The sequence below is a fragment of the Mus pahari genome, chromosome X (genome assembly GCF_900095145.1).
Source record: "Mus pahari chromosome X, PAHARI_EIJ_v1.1, whole genome shotgun sequence".
NCBI lineage: Eukaryota > Metazoa > Chordata > Mammalia > Rodentia > Muridae > Mus > Mus pahari.
In genome coordinates this window covers 977580-997783 of record NC_034613.1, presented here as the reverse complement: position 1 = coordinate 997783, position 20204 = coordinate 977580, and the positions used below count along the sequence as shown (strand labels likewise).

The 20204-nt window shown below is 37.7% G+C and overlaps 1 protein-coding gene across 1 annotated transcript in view; it reads right to left on the bottom strand.

Moving 5' to 3' along the window:
• The window catches only part of Dgkk (diacylglycerol kinase kappa), a 126630-nt gene that overhangs the window by 44973 nt on the left and 61453 nt on the right, over positions 1 to 20204 (bottom strand). The window contains exons 6-9 of the mRNA XM_021188532.2: positions 6315 to 6450; positions 5780 to 5886; positions 5398 to 5523; positions 3656 to 3758 (exon numbers count right to left, since the gene is read on the bottom strand). Coding sequence (XP_021044191.1) covers positions 3656 to 3758; positions 5398 to 5523; positions 5780 to 5886; positions 6315 to 6450 — 472 coding nt within the window. The remainder of the gene's footprint in view (positions 1 to 3655; positions 3759 to 5397; positions 5524 to 5779; positions 5887 to 6314; positions 6451 to 20204) is intronic.

Here is a 20204-nt window from a genome sequence, read left to right as displayed (position 1 = left end):
GTAGAAAATGACCTCAAGAGTCACATGGGCCAGAGAAAACAGATGGGTGTGCACCTTGCTCCTTAGGCTCAGGCTCAAGGGCATATATTATTCTAGAATAGATCAATAGAGATCCAGCTTGGCAGAGTCAAGTTGTGAAAAGAGTACAGGGGTTTTAACTGCTTGTAATCTGCATATGAATCAGCACCCTGTAGAAGCTCTTAAAAAGAGCTCTTGTTAGTGGCACTAATACAATCACCATATCCTAATCCAAGAGACCACTAATTTCACTCTAGTATTCAGGCCACAGAAGGATGCTAAATTGCCATAAGATTTGCTTACTGTTGCCCTTCCTGTACTAGTAAAGCCATCTTTAACAATGCTTAAACAAATTTAACTTTTCATAATGCACCTAAGTATTTATCTTTGCCTATGAGTAGACAAGAAATGACAGGTGACACCATGAGCTAGGTACTCCAGGTTGAAGAAGTCTACAGAGAGAAAGTTATTGGCTCTAAGTGGTGAGCAGACATGTCCAGGAGGCATCATTTGTTGAGGAGTTGCTGTCTTTATGAATGCTGGGATCATTGACTGTGTGAGCAGCAGCATAATAGGAAAATGGTGGTCAAAGAAGGAAAGAACATCATGTCAGAAGCCTTGTTAGGGCTTCTTTTACTAAAGTGTGAAAATCGAGTCATGTACATTTTTGTATTAAAGATTTTGCTAAATAAACTTCAGTAATAGTGAAAGAAGTCAGAAATGAGGTAGAAACATCTTAAGGAACTTGCCTAAAATCACACAGTAAACAATGGGGCATGTTTATGGTACCAGTAGCGTAGAGAGTATCGAAGAACTTTTCAGAAATGCAGATTATTGGGCCTTACCCAGATGTATTGAATCAAAACCTCTGAGGCTAGGGCCCAGAAACTGGTGTTTTATAAATCCTTTTAAATGAATCCGATGTATGCTTATGTTTAATAACCACTGGGCGAGTTTCTACTTTACTGCACAGGATGTAATTAACTTGGGGAAGCGAGAAGAGGCCATTATAGGAGCAATAGCAAAGAACAGTTGATTGAGCTGGACCTTAAAGGATAAGAGAAGTGGGTAATTAGAGGTCTTGTCATCAATTGGAGCCTCTAGACCGAATCAATATATGCAGAAATAACTGCACAACAGCACTGACAAAGGCTCCCGCTTCAGAAGGTCATCATCTGGTTGCTGGAAAAAGGATTTTTCTAGCCTGGCTGAGAAGGTGGGGTGAATTATCCTTAATAACATCATTAAGATTCTATGAGAAGAAAGGCAGAAGAAAATTTCTCTAGAATAGAATGTCTCAGAAGGTAGCCGACTCTTGAAGGGCTTATTTGTCTAGGCTAAGAAGTCCAGGAAGTGTTGAGCATTCTTTAAAGCCATTTCTTGAGCAAGTCTAAGCTAAGTAATGCATGGTAGAAAGAAGGTTTGTCAAAATGATATTCAAGTAGACCAAGATTGCTGCTACATAGAAACCAAAATTAAAAGATGCTTCATAGCACATTAGATGACATAAATAGTCCTAATTTAGGCACTTCTATGCAAAGGAAACATATGGCATTAATTGATGAGCCACAACAATAATAAGACATGGTATAGGAGAGAAATAACTACACATTAGGGACAGAAATCACAGAACATGTATGTGAGCACAAACAATAGCTAACATCCCCATTAATATACAGGTAGGATGATTTTGTAGGATGCTAACTATCTCCACATAATGGTACAGGAAACAGGAAAACAAAGCCTAAGGTTTGAAAGGTGGTTGATTTCCATCATCAGAGAAGCTTCCTCCTGCAGCAGATGGAAACAAATACAGAGACCCACACCCAGATATCATAGAGAGAGTGAGAGACCTTAGGACACTCAGCCCTAAATGGGATTTCTCCATCAAATCCCTCTATTTGGGCCTCAGGATATCATGAGGAGGCTAAGAGTGCAAGAGCCAGAAGGGATGGAGGATACCAGTAGAACAAGGCCTTCTAAATAAACTAAGCAAAACTCATGTGAATTCACATGGACTGGGAGCAGCAAACACAGGGCCTAGCATTCATTCAGCTTAGTATTTTTATGGGATTCCTGAGTGTGTAAACAAGAGTCTCTAATTAGAGAGTCTTTTCTCTTGGGATTCTTTGACTTTTGTTGGTTTGCCTTGTTAACTTTGATATGATGACATTGTTTTAACTAACTATCTATCTATCTATCTATCTATCTATCTATCTATCTATCTATCTATTATATTTACACATATCTGTATATATAATTATGCATATGTATTATTTATAATTATATATGTATATATGTGTGTGTTTTGTGTGTATGTGTGTATATATACTCATAGAATTGATTTGAGTTGGATCCTAAAGGATAAGAGAAGTGGGTAATTAGAAATATATATATATATANACATACACATATACATATACATATACATATACATATACATATACATATACATATACATATACATATACATATACATATACATATACATATACACACACATTTGTTTTTATCTCTTAGAAGTCTGTTCTTTTTTGAGAGCCAGAAAGGGAGTGGATCCAGTTGAGAGAGGAGAACGGGAAGAGAGGAATCAGAGGAATAGAAGAAGAGAAAATTGTCATCAGGATATACTATATGAGGAAAGAATCTATTTTCAATAAAGGGGGGTTAAATGAATGTTAATAATGCCAAAAAAGAGTAGGTTGACCTTATGAGCAACCTGAATTTGCTCAGGTGATTAGCTTGTTACATTTCCTAATGCATCCATTTCACCTTCCCCGAACATTTTCATTTTTCTATCCAGTCAACTATCTCTTATTGACCAAGTCATCAAGTCAGTGATGTTATAAAGATAAATATTTGAATAGACCTGAGAATAACCTAATTCATGCATTTCTGAGTGAATTTAGCTTTATGGTTTTGTATGGTTCTATGAGGCACATGCTTGCACTTGCCTTCAGAAACCTCTGGGAATGGCTCCTTCAGTAACCTGATGACTGTCTGTGCCCATATTTGTGTCAACATTTCTAACTCTTATTTGATATCCACACATCTCTATTATTTCTTTGATACTTAAAAAAATATGCTCCATTCCATTGTTTATCATTGTGTTGGACCAAGAGCCTGGATTTACCATGATTATTTGTTCAACAAAGAGATCTATCTTAGATCCCTCTGTAGGCATCAAGTAGTTTGTGAAAAAGATTAATTCACTATTGTCTTGGGAGTAACAAAGTATCAGCAGAGTGCAGACTTGGTAACAATTTTGATATTTGTATTTGAAAAGTAACATCACCCAGGCTTTTGATAGTTTCTGAACACATGGAAAGAAACAAATTCATTTTATAGATTAGGTAGTATTTGAAAATCATCAAGAAAGCTGAAATAAACTTTGAGCAATCAGAATTGTGACACAGTCTACAGAGAACATGCCCATACACATGTACCCATACATACACTGAAACACAATGTTCGCCACTACACAGTTTCAAGACTAACTCTTAGATATACACATAAGAATAACCATCCCATCCCCCAATATTTTACTAGTTGTGGAGAATAATTTCTGCCCTTCCTCCCAGCCTTTATACCTTCCCATCCTCCCCAGTGCTTCTGAAGGAAAAGCCAGTGTACTCACCATCGCCCCTAGGGTCGCTCAGTGCCGTTGGTGGCACGATGGACGAGCGACGACTTCCGAAGGAACATTCCTTGGAAAACCGCTTCTGGCAGGCCCCGTGCACCTGAAACGATAAGAGCACAAAAGAGAAAGGAAGGGGAGAGAGAAAGAAAAACACTGATTAGTTTCTGGTTCCATCCCAAGAATTAGATCCTTTATATTGCAAATCTCCCTTTCTGAACTTTGGTACTAGTTACATAAACCCTAACTTGCCTGACACCACCCACCCTGATCTACTGTGAAACTGCTGTCTCCCTGAGCATGCAGAACTCTGGCCCTTCATAAAGGTATCTTTCTGAAGGTTCTCCTCTACACATACTGAGACATCACTAGCCTTCAGACACAATGTTAGTAGCCTGCTGAAGCGAGAATTTTCTTGTATTTCCAAAGTCCTAATACTGATGAGGTGCTCATCTGTCAATCTTTAGAACAACTGTATGTGGCAGGAAAAGTATCATTGCACTCAATTTAGAAATGAGTATATGTGAAGGCTCACAGAGGTAAAGGCTCTTTCTTACCTAAGGTCAAATAGCTGGCAAGTGCCAAAGCAGTCTTTTCCACAAGTTGCCATTTTTCCTAGATTTTTGACCTTTTCAAGTACCACACCCTAAACAACTATAGTTACTAGGGACATGAGCCTGGCTGGCAGGGCTATTCAAAAGCAATGAAATGGAGGTCAGTGGACAGGATCTTCAGTGAAGAAACCCATTTCTTTTTCTTCTTGTCTTAGAAAACTCAGTTTGAGAGAAACATCTAAAAGCTTAAAAAAGTCAAGATCAAAGTCTCAATCTCTGTGATACATCACAGTGTGAGGACTAATTGTTGGCTCTTTGATGTACATATACAATAACCATTCCCCCAAATATTTTACTAGTTGTGGAGAATATATATGTATTTATATTTATAACATATTATAATTAAATATCATAGTTTATATATTGTATAATTTTATAATATTATAATTTTATAATATAGGATACTATCCTCTGCTTTGTAAGTTTTGAAGAATCTATTATATACCAGTTACATGCTTCCTATCCAGTGTAGTTTGGGCCATCAAGAATGTCTCCAGATATTGCCAGATGTCTTCTAGAGCACAAATCATCCTCATATGAGGGCCAGTGTTTCAAAGATGTGGTGGTATTGTAGTTAGGAACACAGTCTTATCAGAATTAAATATTAATCAAGACTTTCTTTCTGGCTGGCTATATGACCTTGGGTTGACCTTTCTGAGCCCCCGCATTATCCATCTGTAAAATGGGGACAATGAGGCTTAGTTCAATGTTGTTCTAAGAATTGAGATAATGAATAGAAGAAATTCATATGTAGTAACAATGACTCCTGTTATTACTAACCATTAATAAAGATTGTAAGTTTCTAGGAAATATTCATTAGTCTATTCTTTCTTAAGGATAGACTCCAGAATTTATTTCTAATTGCTCATATTTCCACTTTAGAATTCAGCTTTTATCATTTCCAAGATTGCTTCATCAATTAGGAAGCATCAGAGTATGAACACCTCAAATCTTTCTCCCAAAGACTCCATAACTATCTATGAAAGGCCAAGTTACTGGGCTCTGTACTATGGAATCGATAGCTACATACTTACTTATCTATTTATCCTTATATAGTTATAATCTCCAATCTACATCTTCTCTAGAAATAAATTTAAGTATCAAAGATATGGAAAGAGTCTTACTTACTGTAGAGCCACACCAGAGGCAGCGGAAATCCTGAAGTCTGTGATGACTACCGCAGCTCTTGTGACATACGACACATTGAGAGCCGGCGGGTATATTTCCTTCTACCCACTGATGCGGCATTGTTTGCTGAAAGGGAAAAAGTCAAGAGAGAGAAATTAGTGATAAAAGAAGGAAAAGCTGGGATAATTCTACTACCCATGTAATTAGATGACAGTCCCATGGATGCCCTCAATGCCCTTGACTAATGAAAAGTAGGAGTTGGAGTTTAACTCATTGATAGCTGTTGGGCCATTAGATACTGTAGAACCGACTCCTCTGTTTGTCTAGTGTTCCTGTGTGTCATGACTTGAAAAGGTGGGGGTAGGATATGGCTACTACTTACTATTTCATCAGCGGGTAGAAGAAGGTCATCAGTTACGGATAAAGTATTCCATTTGCAGTCTTTGTTTGCTCTTAAAGCACAGAATTTGTGAGATTTCACTTGGCAGACTGTGAAAGGAGGGAGAAAAAAATAGGTGTAAATCTGGTGACAATGTAAATTCAAATGCCCTTCCCTAAGCTTCTTCAGAGGTTAGAATTCAAATGCATTCTAAATAGTTTTGACCCATTCCCAGAGGCCCATTTCTAATGTGATCCAATTCCTTGCTAGCTAAGCTTCCTACTACCCATTTTACATTACAATTAATAGTAGAAAAAGATGTTATTTCTGACTTTTCAATCCTTATGGTCTTCATATATCCAACCCTCCATTTTTAGTCATAAGAACACCCCTTCATGCTAATTTCTCTTTTGGCTTTCCCTCCATTGGAATTAACTCCACATAAGAACCAAAGGCTTAGATTGGTTCAGTAATACTAAATTCTTCATGCCTATCTCTATCCACTGAGCTCTGCTTTCTAAAGCAATCAGAAAGGTACCTTCACAGGTGACGGCATCTCGAGATAAAGCAGGAATATTCTCTCGACAAACATTGCAGAACTGACTCCGAGGGTCATTACTGGAATACCAGTAGTGCATTCCGACAAGAAAGGGGTTGTTTTCGGCTGCAGGGATCTAAAGTAAAACAAAGACAAGAAAGAATGGACGGTTAATCACAGAGGTGGAATAGGGGAGAACAGAAAATCTGCTGCTGGAGCTAAAATGGCTCACAGTGAAGGTGTCAAAGCATGTGAAGGGGAGGACTGAGAGTTAGCCACAGTCGCCACTTTTTGTTCTAATTTTCTTTTAGGACTAGCTTCAGAAGGAAAAAAGAGAGAGAGAGAGAAAGAACTGGAGATAATCTCAAAGAGGAGCTGAAGGCAGAAGCAAGAGTCTTGATATTCCTTGCTCTGAACTACCATATTAGTTTAGTCCAAGCAAAATTTGTCCTGAGCGGTCTTGGTTCCCTTTAATTAGGAAGCAAAGAAAAGCAGTGAGTTGGAAATTCAGGGCCATCCAAATGCTTGGACAAACAAAGGCAGGCAGGTGGCAGGGCTCACAGGCAGAACTAAGGAGCACCTGCCTGCAAGGTTTTAGCTCTTCCTCGGAACACCGCTGCCTAGTGAGCAGAGCATTGCTTTACTCAGACAACACTTGAAAGAGCTTTAAATCCTTCTCTCAGGAACTTTAAAAAACAACAACAACAACACGCGGTGACTGCCTACAACATTTTCTTGGTTAATCATTTTAATCTATCCAATAAGCTAGTCAACAAATATTTACTGAATTGCTATTATATGCCTGGTACTTTTTCAAGGCATTTGAGATATAATCAACAAGCTACAGTCCTTGCCCTTATGGTGTCTCCTTTCATACTAATTTGTCATCTGTGTTATCATGTCTGTGAGCATAGCATTTGCATAGCACAGCATGACTTTCATGTATCAGCAATGATTCGAGTTGTATAGATTTTGTTCTATGTATATTTTCATAGCAATTGCCCATCTTTTCTTTAGTTAACATGGATATTTCAGCTTCTTCCCTGATTTTTTAAAAAAGAATTTAGACATAGATACACATAGGTTCTTATTCTTGTCATTTATAATGGGTCATGTGTGCAAAGGCATGGGAAGACTTTAAAAGAACAATACATTCTCCCAGATGTAACTTGATAGCAGACCATTAAAGACATTGCTCTTGAGGGCTCAAACTTAAGTTCAAACTTAATTCATTTACTGGAATTACCCATCCAAGACATAGCCTGCACAGAGTACTCTCTCACCTTTATTCCCTATGGGCATGCTGGTTATGTGTTAAACTACTGCTAGATAAAACCTTTTTGTGGTTTTTGTGTTGTTGTTGTTTTGGGGGGGAAGCTACTATGATGAAGTAACAATTTGGAATTTGTGATTGGAATTTTATTGTATATTGACACCTTGAAAAGCTCCAGGCCTGGGACCATTGGAATAGAAAGCAGAGTCTTGACATTGGCATTCTGAGCTTACAATTCCTTTCTATTCCCAAGGCTGCTGACTACAACTAAATAAACATCTTTCCTCCTTCCATTTCCTTCTCTTCTTTCCAAATTACTAGGAACGTATAACTATATGTCAGGTAACATACTAAACACTGGAGTTATAGTGATCAATATATCACAGATATCAAGGAACTCTGTCAACTGGAGTAAACATTCTCAAAGAGATAGTCATAATGTGTGGAAAATATTTGTTTAAAGATGTGCAAGGCTCTATATGACCAAGTAGAAGAAATAAAGAACTCTGGCTGGGTATCTTGATTATGTAGTAACTATGGACATTGCTTGGGTTCAGTTGTTAAGGAAACAGAATTTATATCCCTTGTGTTCATTTTATTCTCTAAAGTTTGATGCATCTAGTCCTGGATGAATACCTGTGGTAGTTTGAATTGTGTGTCCTCTCAAGCATGTGTAAGTCCCTAACCTTTGGTGTCTGTGAATGTGACTTTATTGGGAAATACTATCTTAGCAGATGTAATCAAATGGGACTTAATTCAAGGACTGTTGTCCTTATAAGAATAAGAAAATATGGAAAGAGATGTAATCAGAGAAGAGAACGCCTTGTGATAATATAGAATACACATACACATGCAAGTGAGACTATCATGTGACAGTGGGGGCAGAGATTCAATAATGCACCAGCAAGCCAGGAAATATCAAGGTTGGTCTGTAACTGTCAGAGGAGGAGGAGGAGGAGGAGGAGGAGGAGGAGGAGGGAATTATTCTCCTTCTAGAGCTTTTGAAGAGACTCTGACTGTATCATGAACACAAATCCAAATCTGAATCCTCTAGAAATATGAGAGAATAAATCCCTGTTTTCAGTCCACTTGGTTCTTGTTTGTTATAGTAATCCTGGAAAATGAATATAGATTTGGGGATTGGGATGTCGTTGTTTCTGTAAGAGATCCAAAAAATACGGAACTGCTTTTTACAGTTAAGTATATAAATACTATGGTTTTTGAGACATACAATATTTAAAGGACTATATTGCCTTGAGTAGAATATTATTAGAAATATGAGCTACTTCTGGTACTGTCTCTCATGGAAATAAGAAACATTCTAGACAACGGGCGGAAAGGTTATACTTTTCTGCCCATGTCTGAGTGGATCGGAATTGTGCTGTTGAATTGGCAAGTAGACTGTTTGGATGATAAACTTGAACCCTTAGCTGACAAAACTTCCAAGTAAAGTCTGAGGGTACAGTCTGAGTTCTTTCTGCTGCTTACAGAAAAAGCAACAGGAAAGTGATAATAAGTTCAAGAGCAAACAGTCAAGCAATGTCATTCCCAAGGGCCTCCTTCATGGCTTGCCTATGGCCACCTTCTCACTATCCCCTCACATGGCTTTTACTTAACGCATGCATATGAAGAAAGGAGGAGATTTTTCTTGTTTTTGTTTTTGTTTTTTTTGTTTTTTTTGTTTTGTTTTGTTTTGTTTTTTTTTTTAATCATGAGATCATCAGCCTCACTAGATTTGGTTCCCTGCCATCATGGCTCCATTTGACCTTAACCACCCCCCCTCAAGTCTTATTTCTGGACATAGTCACATTTGGGGATGAATTGTTAACGTTTGAGTTTGGGGTAGGGTTACAGTTCAGCTCACAAATGATCTATTAAATAAAAAGTTGCCAGAACTTAAAGATCTGGCAATTTCTCAACATCTCCATTCTCAACCCATCTGTATTTCAAGCACAAAATAGTGCACTCTGGAGTGCATATCGATGTTATAGATAGACAACCTTTTTCTACAAAGATTCAGTATAAGACATGATTTTTGTGGCCTGAAAAGTTCAGTATGAGACTCATCGAAAGGAGGATGCTAGACTTCTGGGGCTCGACAGCATGAAAGTGACAAATAAGTCAATTAGGTGTGAACATGTATTGTTCCTTTAGGAAAATAGAATAATGGGTTCCAATGATGGTCTGGACACTAGAAATGCTGGTAAGGGGCTCAAAATTGTCATTCTTGCCAATATGCGAGTGTGGGCATATTGGAAGAAGTCACTGCCTCTTTCGTTCCAGAAGGTTGGGACCACTTCTTTACTTAGAGAAAGAAGATGCCACTTAGATAGGCTGAGAGAGTGATGCTGGGAGACAGCACTAAGCCATAGATAATTAGTTTCAGGCCTATAAACCTAAGGGAACTTGTCTTTCTGGGTTTCAGCTTTCTTTAGACCAGTAGCCCTTTTAGTCTTTCAGAATGAGAGTATCAATCCTCCACTACTTCCAATACAGGATTTTAGAGGTAGAAAATTTGTTTTTGAGGTGTCACATTCCACAGGTAGAAGAAAAATATTGCCCCTTGAAAGGAACATAGACAGAGGACAGAGAAGAACACACAAGGAGTTTTGCTGGTATGTTACTGGTATTCTTATGAAAGGAAGCAAATAGCTTGGGAAGATACAACACAAATAGACACAGAGGAAAGCACCTTGTGATGGCTAAGACAGAGACTGGAATGGTATAGTGCAAGCCCAAGAACATCAAGGATTTCTAGTAACCACCAAACACTAGGAAGAGGCACAGAATTCCTCCATAAGGCCTTCAAGGAAACATGGTTCTACTCTCAAATTGATTTCAGACTTCTGACCTCCAAGGACTGTAAGAGAATACATTTCTGGTTTTGGTTTTTGGTTTTGTTTTAAGCAGAATTTCATATGGCTCCAGCTGTCCTCAGATTTGCTCTTTAGCAAGGATGACCTTGAACTTCTCTTAAGTGATAAGACTATAAGGGTTTATAAATTACATCCACTTTGTAAATTTGTGTGTTTTAAGTCACAAATTTTTGGGTGCTTTGATTTAGCAGCCATGAATTGGCATAATATGTTACCACAGGCCTTTCTATTTGCTGATACAGATTTTTAAAAATCAAATTTGAAGAGAGATTCAAAACTGTAATTGGCATACAAATTTGAAAGCAGGACAGTTTGCCTAAAGCTTTCAGAACAGAATAGTTGGGTACTTGTGTTTGGTTTTTATAATCTCTAAAATTCACACTCCCTTGCTCTAATCAGATTCTTCACTTGTAATGGATTGAATGTTTGTGTAATGCCCCACTTATATACTGAAATCCCTATGCTCAATATGTTGGCATTACCAGAAGCCTCTGAGAAATGATTATGTTCTGAGGGTGGAGCCATAGAAAATGATATTAGTTTCTATATAAGAACCTTCAGAATCTTCTCACTCTTGTAGTTGTCATATGAAGATACAGCACAAAGATAGCGGTCATTGGCATAGAAAGTGGGTCTTTGTTAGACACTGAATTTGTCAGCACCTTCACCCCCAATAAGAAGGAGATGAATAAATGCCAAGATAAATACAACTTACTAAGCCTGAATCATGAATGATGAGAAAATCGGAGCAGAACAATGACAAGCAATGAGATTGAATAAATAATAAAAGTCATTCACCAAAGAAAATTCCAGGCTCAGATAGCACTATTTAATTCTACCAAACACTTAAAGAAGAAAGGGGTGTGATTGTATTTCAGTGGTAAAGTTATTGACTTGAGTGCATGAGGTACTGAGTTTGTGCCTCAGAACCACAAATTCTTTGTTTTGTTTTGTTTTGTTTTGTTTTGTTTTTTGAGACAGGGTTTTTCTGTGTAGCCCTGGCTATCCTGGAACTCACTCTGTAGACCAGGCTGGCCTCAAACTCAGAAATCTGCCTGCCTCTGTCTCCCAAGTGCTGGGATTAAAGGCATGCGCCACCACTGCCCAGCTTTTTTTTTTTTCCCCACAAATTCTTAAATTCATCTAATGAATCAAAGAATGAACAATACTCTCAAACTCATTTTACAAGGCTAATTTTTTTTGATGCTAAAGGGATAGAAAGACTATTACAAAAACATAAATTAACTTATAGGCCAATATTCCTGATGACTGTAGATGCAAAAGTCCTTGAAAAAATACAGCAAACCAAATTTGATAACCACGCTCAATTGGAATTTGTCACTGGGAATCAAAGTAGTTCGTTCAGCATACACAATTCAATAAACATAATATATCACATTAACAAAACCAAGTATAAATTAACAGGACCATCTCAACAGATGCAGAAAAAGCATTGACAAAATTCAACACCCCATCCAGATAAATCTCAGTAGGTTATAAACAAAGGAAATGTATGTAAACGCAACAAAGGCCATTTATGATGAATCCATAGATAACACAGTTCTCAACAGCTAAGAGCTGAAAGCTTTCCCTCTAAGATCAAGGACAAAATGGGATGCCAAATGTCACTCCTTTTTAGCACAGGACTGGGAGTCCTAGCAGAGAAATTAGGCAAGAGAAAGAACAAAGAACCATTCTAATAGAATAGAAAAACAACAAAACAAAACAAACAAAAAACAATGATTCCATTGCCCACAGGCTAGAAAAAAAAACAATTAAAATGATGAGTTATGTAAAATAGTGGGATATAAAATCATAATCTAAGAATCACTTGTATTTCTATATGCTAATAATGATCTCTCAAAAATATTAAGAAAATAATCTTACTTGTAAAAGCAATTTTAAAATTCAGTACTTAAATGTAAATATAACCAAGGATGGAAAAGATCTACATAGTGGAAATGTATTAAACTGGTGAAAGTAAGAAAACACAAAGAAATTAAAAGATAAGTGGTTTGTGATTATAAAAGTTACTACTATTAAAATGTCCATACTATGCAGAGCAGTCTACAAATTTAACACAATCTCCATGAAAAGTCCAATGCCATCCTCATGAACATGGAATAAACTACTTTGAACTTGTATGGAACCCAAAATAATCTTGAACCAAAGAACAAAGCCAGAGGTATCATACTCCTTGATTTGAAAACATAAGGTAATTATAATCAAAACATCATGATACTGGCATTAAAATAATATATAAAGGAATGAAACAGAAAACCCCAAATTAGACCCATAAACATCACAAATTTTCACAAAGGTTTCTAGAAAAAAATCGAGAGAGGACATCTTTTTTCAACATGTGCTGCAGGGAAAACTGTATATCAGTATGCAGAATGAAATTTGATATTCCTATCATACACAAAAATCAAGTCAAAACAAGTTAAAGATGCAAATGAAAGACTTAAACCTGTAAGACTCCGAAAATCTAGAAGACAGGATCTTGTCTCTGACATTGATTTGGACAACATTTTTCCTTTCAGGACCTTGAAAGCACAGGTAACAGAAAGCAAAGATAGGCTAATGGATGATATTAAGCTAAAGCTTCAACATAGCAAAATAAATAAGGCAGAGTTAGAGCCTACAGAATGGGAGAAAAGATTTGCAAATCTGAGGAGATAATATCCAAAATATATAAGAAACTCAATTGAAAGCAAAAACAAGTGTTTCATTAGAGAGGAATAGAAAATGATAAAAGTGACTTGGAGGGGGAAATGGGTAAAATGAGGGGTATTAATTGCATTGGGGGAGGAGTTCAATACAGAAGAAAAGGGGGAGGGAGAATCAGTAACACTAAGGAGGTCTGAAAAGCCATACAGAATCACATGAAAATTATATTATTTAAATTATGTATAATGAATATATATATATATATTCAAATGAAGTTATCCGTCTTGAGCAAACAATATTCCCCAGCAGAGTTATAACAAAATTCCAAAGACCAGGTATGAGAAAGTCTCTTTTGAGTTGCTGCTCAAGGGAGTTCAAGAAACTTCTAAAGTGGTACATTTACACAATGGAGTACTACTAGCTATTAAAAAACAATGAATTTATGAAATTCTTAGGCAAATGGATGGATCTGGAGGATATCATCCTGAGTGAGGTAACCCAATCACAAAAGAACTCACTTGATATGCACTCACTGATAAGTGGATATTAGCCCAGAAACCTAGAATATCCAAGATACAATCTCCAAAACACAAGAAAATCAAGAAGAAAGACCAACACATGGATACTTAATTCCTCCCTAAAATAGGGAATAAAATACCCATGAAAGAAGTTGCAGAGAGAAAGTTTGGAGCTAAGAGGAAAGGATGGACCATCCAGAGACTGCCCCACCCAGGGGTCCATCCCATAATCAGTCACCAAAAGCAGATACTATTGCATATGCCAGCAAGAACTTGCTGAAAGGACACTGATATAGCTATCCCTTGTGAGACTATGACAGTGCCTGGCAAATATAGAATTGGATGCCCACAGTCATCTATAGGATGGAACACAGGGCCCCCAATGGAGGAGCTAGAGAAATTACCCAAAGAACTGAAGGGATCTGCAACCCTATAGGTGGAACAACAATATGGACTAATCAGTACCCCCATAGCTCGTGTCTCTAGCTGCATATGTAGCAGAAGATGGCCTAGTCAGCCATCATTGGGAAGAGATGCCCCTTGGTCTTACAAACTTTATATGCCCCATACAGGGGAACACAAGGGCCAAAAAGTGGGAATGAGTGGGCAGGGGAGCAGGGTGGGGGGAGGGCATGGGGACATTTGGGATAGCATTTGAAATGTAAATGAAGAAAATATCTAATAAAATAATTTAAAAAAGAAACTTCTAAAGCAATATAGGCTATTGCTATTGCCCTTGATTGCTTCTTAGAGGTTGATGGGAGTAAGTCTCTATTGTTGAAATCACCATGCACTTTATTGGACACAGGATCTGAGCAGGATCTGACCTGCAAACCTCCGTATGACTAGCTTTCATGAGGGAAGCACCTATCATATCCAGTCCTACCCAGCGGTTACACCTATGAACCAAGAATGCAAGCATGGCTTGATAGACTTAAGAGTGCAATAGTGGTACCCATATCTTGGTGGTAACAACAACCTTCTAATTGGACTTAAGGCCTGCTTGACAGGTGAAAAGCATGCCTAGTGCTAGAAACCTAGCTAACTTCTCAGGGCTAGTGAAATCATAGGTTAGAGGTGAACCTACAGCTGCTACTTTACTAAACCAGCATAATTCCTTATTGCAGTCTAAAGATCTATTCTTATATCCACAGATCAGTGTAGACAGCCCACCCACTTCCCATCAAAGAAACTTCTCCTTGCAAACTGACATAGATGATTACAGTAACCTGTAACTGGTCAAAATGGAGAGAACCACTGATCATGGAGTGTGGAACTCTAAAGATTTATCTACAACACAGCTTCTATACCCAAGGCTTGGGGAACATTTAGGAGGAGGAGGTGGAAAGATTTAAGAGCCAGAGGACCAGGAAATCTGTTGAGAGACTGTATTTTCTAGAAATTACAAGGAAGGCCATCCATGATGCATCTATAATATGGCTGCCTAAACAAGACCTGAACAACAGCAGCACCAATAGGCATGCTAACATGGGAGGGGGGAATCTCCTAGAGTTCCACCATAACCTAAGACTTACAGGGAGGTAAGAAGTGCTGAGAACAGGAGAAATGATCCTTTGCAGAGATGAGCCCCTAATTGGTTACCCAATACCAATTAGCCAGCTTTGAAATCATAGACATACAAGCAATCCTATGTATATGTGTATGTGTGTGCGTTATCTCAACTAAAGAAAAAAGGCCACTATTTCTAGAAGCAAGGGAGGGTTGGCGGGAAGAAGGGGAAGGTGAAAAAATGATTTTAAAAGCAAACTGATTAAAAAAAAAATTCATACAGTCTTTTAAAAGGTCAACAAGCCTGAACAGACTTTTTTTCATGAAGGTCAATTGAAAATGCTTAGTATCACTAATCACTAAGTGCAAATCAAAACCATGGTGAGCTACCATCTTTTTCCTAGTAGAATACTCTGATCAAAAGATCAGAGAGGATCTACCCTGCTCGCTGAGTCCTCTGGGGCATGCCAAGCTGCCCTGAGAAGCCTGCTATCCCCACTGGATATCCATTCTCCCTCCACCTCTCCACCCACCTTCATCAGACTTGCTGAGCCAGAACCATACAGTCCAAGGATACCCATCAGAGGCCTGTCACACCAGGGCTATCAAGGTTAATCCTCCTCCCAATACCAACTACAACAGGAACCAAAGCCATCCAGATGGCTAAAGGGCCTCCAAAGAACACAATCAACAAAAGCCAGAGTAATATGACACCTTCAGAGCACAGCTAGCCCTGGATATCCTAACACAACCAAAGCACAAGAAAATGACCTTAAATCCAATCTTCTAGAGATGATAGAGAGGCCTTTAAAGAGGAAAGGAATAAGTAAGTACCTTAAAGAAACACAGGAAAATGCAATCAAAGAAGTCTTTAAAGAGGAAACAAATAAATGCCTTCAAGATATACAGGAAAATTCAATTAATCAGGTGAAGGGAATGAATAAAACTGCAAGACCTGAAAGTAGATATTGAAGCAATAAAGAAAACACAAACTGAGGAAATCCTGGAGATGGAAAATCTAGGGAAGAGAATGGGAACAGCAGACTCAAGCATCACCAACAGAATACAGAAGATGGAAGAGAGAATCTCAGGTATAGAAGATACAATAGAAGAAATTGATACATCAGTCAAAGAAAATGTTAAATCTAAAAACTTCCTGACAAAAAAAACATCCAGAAAATCTGGAATACCATGAAAAGACCTAACCTAAGAATAATAGGACTAGAAGGTGAAGAGCCCCAGCTTCAAGGCACAGAAAACATTGTGCCTATAAACATAAAAAAGCTTGGAGAACACCAATTAGACCTGGCCAGAAAAGAAAATCCTCCCTCCAAATAAAAACCAAAACACTAAATCTACAGAACAAAGAAAGAATATTTAAAAGTATCAAGGGAAAAGGCCAGGTAACATACAAAGGTAGGCCTGTCAGAATTACACATGACTTCTCAAGAGAGACTCTAATAGCTAGAAGGGCCTGGATATCTTACAACCTCTAAAAAACCCACAGATGCCAACCTAGACTTCTATACCCAACAAAACTCTCAATCACCATAGATGGAGAAAACAAGAAATTTCAAGACGAATCCAACTTCAAACAATATCTATCCACAAATCCAGCCCAACAGAAAATACTAGAAGGAAAACTCCAACCCAAGGAGGGTAACTGCATCCAAGAAAACATAGGAAATTAGTAATTCCATACCAGCAAAAACAAGAGAAGTGTGCACGCGCGCGCGAACACACACACACACACCACTAACATCAAAATATCAGGAACTAACAATCCCTGGCCATTAATATCTCTCAACACCAATGGACTCAATTCCCTAATAAAAAGATACAGACAAACAGGCTAGATAGAAAAAAACCAAACACACAAAAGAGATGGCTCAGTGGTTAAGGGCACTGACTGCTCTTCCAGAGGTCCTGAGTTCAATTCCCAGCAACCACATGGTGGCTCACAACCCTCTGTACTAGGATCTGATGCCCTCTTCTGGTGTGTCTGAAGAGAGTGACAGTGTACTTATATACATAAAATAAATCTTTTTTAAAAAGAAGAGTAGAAGGCAGAAGGGGGGCACTGAGAGAGATTTAAAGTGAATAAATAAAAAAAACCTAAGCAAACAAGGAGAGGTACAAAGTGTTGGAAAGGATATAGATCAAAGGGAGTTTTGAAATGTTTATTAAAATGAAAATTAATATAACCATTATGAAAAACAGAGAGATTCATCAAAAATTGAAAGCAGAACTATCACATAATGTTAGAATTACTGAGACTGGTAACATGGGGATCTAATATCAGTTTCTTTGGGGACAGGAAGACACAAGTTCAAAGACTACAGAACGAGTTCAAGGCTAGCCTGGGCAATTTGGTATGTTCCTACTTTTTTAAAAAAAAAAAAAGCTTAAACTACTTATTTCTTTTCCTTTTTTGGAATAAAATATTTCTATCAATTTCTTCTTCCCTTTCTTCCTCCCAAGTGCTCCCTCCTTGCACTTTTTTAAATAGATAGCTTCTCTTTCCATTAATTATTGTTACACACGTATATACAAATTATCATTACAGAGGAGGTAGGTGAAAGATCGTAAGAGCCAAAGAAACAGGGATTGTGTTGTGAGATTGTGTTTCCCAAGAGTGAAAGAAGCTACACCCATGAAGCCACACCAGGATTGCCTGGACCTGAGCTGAACAGTAGACATGGTAATACAGACAGAGTGGGAAAGCCCAGGAGAGAGAGAGAGAGAGAGAGAGAGAGAGAGAGAGAGAGAGAGAGAGAGAGAGAGATATCCTAGATGCAATCCCTGTTCTGTAAAATAAAACAAAGAAAATGAATTATCTATTATCTATGCAATATTTTACAATAGTTCTTTCTTCTGTAGCCAAAGTTTAAGAAACAAATATTCTTGGTTTGAAGTCTATTTTGCTAGATATTAAAATGGCTATAGCAGCTTGCTTCTTAGGTCTGTTTGCTTGGAATACCTTTTTCCAACAACCCTCCCACCCTCTGCCACCAAGGTAATACCTATTCTTGATATTGAGGGGTGTTTCTTGGATACAGCAGAAGGATGGATCCTGTTTCACATCCATTCTTTTAGTCTGAAATTTTTTTAAACTGATAAATTGAAACTATTGATATTGAGAGATATCAATGACAAATGATTATTGATTCCTTTTACTTTGTTGTTGGTGGTGGTGATGGTGGTGGTGGTCTGTTTATCTTCTTTTTTCTTTAATTGTCTAGTCTGGGATTATTTATTCCCTGTGTTTTCTTGGAAATAGTTAATGGTTTTAGGTTGAGCTTTACCATCTAGCTCCCTTTATAGGTCTAGAGTTGTAGATTGTTTAAATTTGGTTTTGTCGTGGGATACCTTTCTTTCTCCATCTACGGCGACTGAAAGGTTTTCTGTATATAGCAGTCTAGGCTGACATTTTTTATTTCTTACAGTCTGCAATACATCTGTCCTGGCCCTTCTGGCTTTTAGAGTTTCCATTGAGAAGTCAAGTGGAATTATAATTGGTCTCCCTCTATTTGTTACTTGGTCATTTTCCTTTTCAGCTTTTAACATTCTTTCCCTGTTCGGTACATTTACTGTTTTGATTATTATGTGCCTCTTGTACCTTTATAGGTATGCACTTCTTCAGCTTAAGAATAGTTTCTTCTGTCCTTTATTGAAAATATTTTCTGTGCGTCTACCTGTGTTTCTTCTCTTTATTATTATTGCTAAATTTAGTCTGTTCATAGGGTCCCAAATTTCCTGGATGTTTTATATCAAGAGTATTTTAGACTTACCATTTTCTTTGAACAATGCATTCATTTTTCTATCATATATTCAATGCCTGATATTCTCTCTCCCATCTTTTGTGTACTGTTGGTCAAGCTTACCTCTGTAGTTCCTGTTCCAATTCCTAAATTTTTCATTTCCAGAATTCTGTCAGTTTGTGTTTTCCTTACTGATTCTATGTCCATTTAACAGTTTTATTAATTTCTGTCCACTGAGGTTTTTATTTTGTTTTGGGGGGTGTGTGTGTGTGTGTGTGTGTGTGTGTGTGTGTTGTGCACATGTATGCACACATGTTAAAGTGGTTTCTTCATGACTTGACAAAGGACAGAAAAGTTTAGTTGATAATGTATATGTACAGGCAATCTGAATTTGCTACCATGTACCACAAACATGTACATACTCTTGGATTTCTTAAGGAATTTACTCATTTCTTCCTTATAGTCCTCTATTATCTCTGTATGGACTTTAAAAAGTATTTTATTATGTTTCACCTATGTTGCAATATTCAGGGCATGCTGTAGTGGGGTTTTTGGCTCTAGTGGACACACACACACACACACACACACACACACAAACAACAAAACAAAACAAACAGCTCTGGCTGTTACTGACCCTATGCTGGTGTCTCAACAGCTTGGTTTGTTATCATTATAGTTCTAGATGCTGATATCTGGTTTTGTCTTTGTTGGGTGGTTTTCCCCCTTGGTTTCTGGAGAATGTGATGGCTGTGTGTTTCATGGTAGGAAATTTTCTGTGGACATAATAGGTGTGGTCACTGGGAATTCTAGGCAAATAGACCTAAGAAGCAAGCTGGTAAAGCCATTTTAATATATGACAAAATAGACTTCAAACAAAAACTAATCAGAAGAGATTGGAAGGACACTGCATTCTCATCAAAGGAAAAAATCCATCAAGAGGACATTGTGATTCTTAACATCTATGCCCAAAACACAAGGACACCCAAGTATATAAACAAAGCACTACTATCACATCAATCACATATTGACCCTCACACACTGAGAGTAGGACACTTCAGTATACTACTCTTATTAATAGACAGATCATCCAAACAAAAATAATTAAACAAAAAACTGGAGTTACTCAACATTATAAACAAATGGACCTAACAAAAGTTTAAAAAAACTTTTCACCCAGGCTGGAGAGATAGCTCAGTGGTTAAGAGCACTGACTGCTCTTCCAGAGGTCCTGAGTTCAATTCCCAGCAACCACATGGTGGCTCACAACCATCTGTAATGGGATC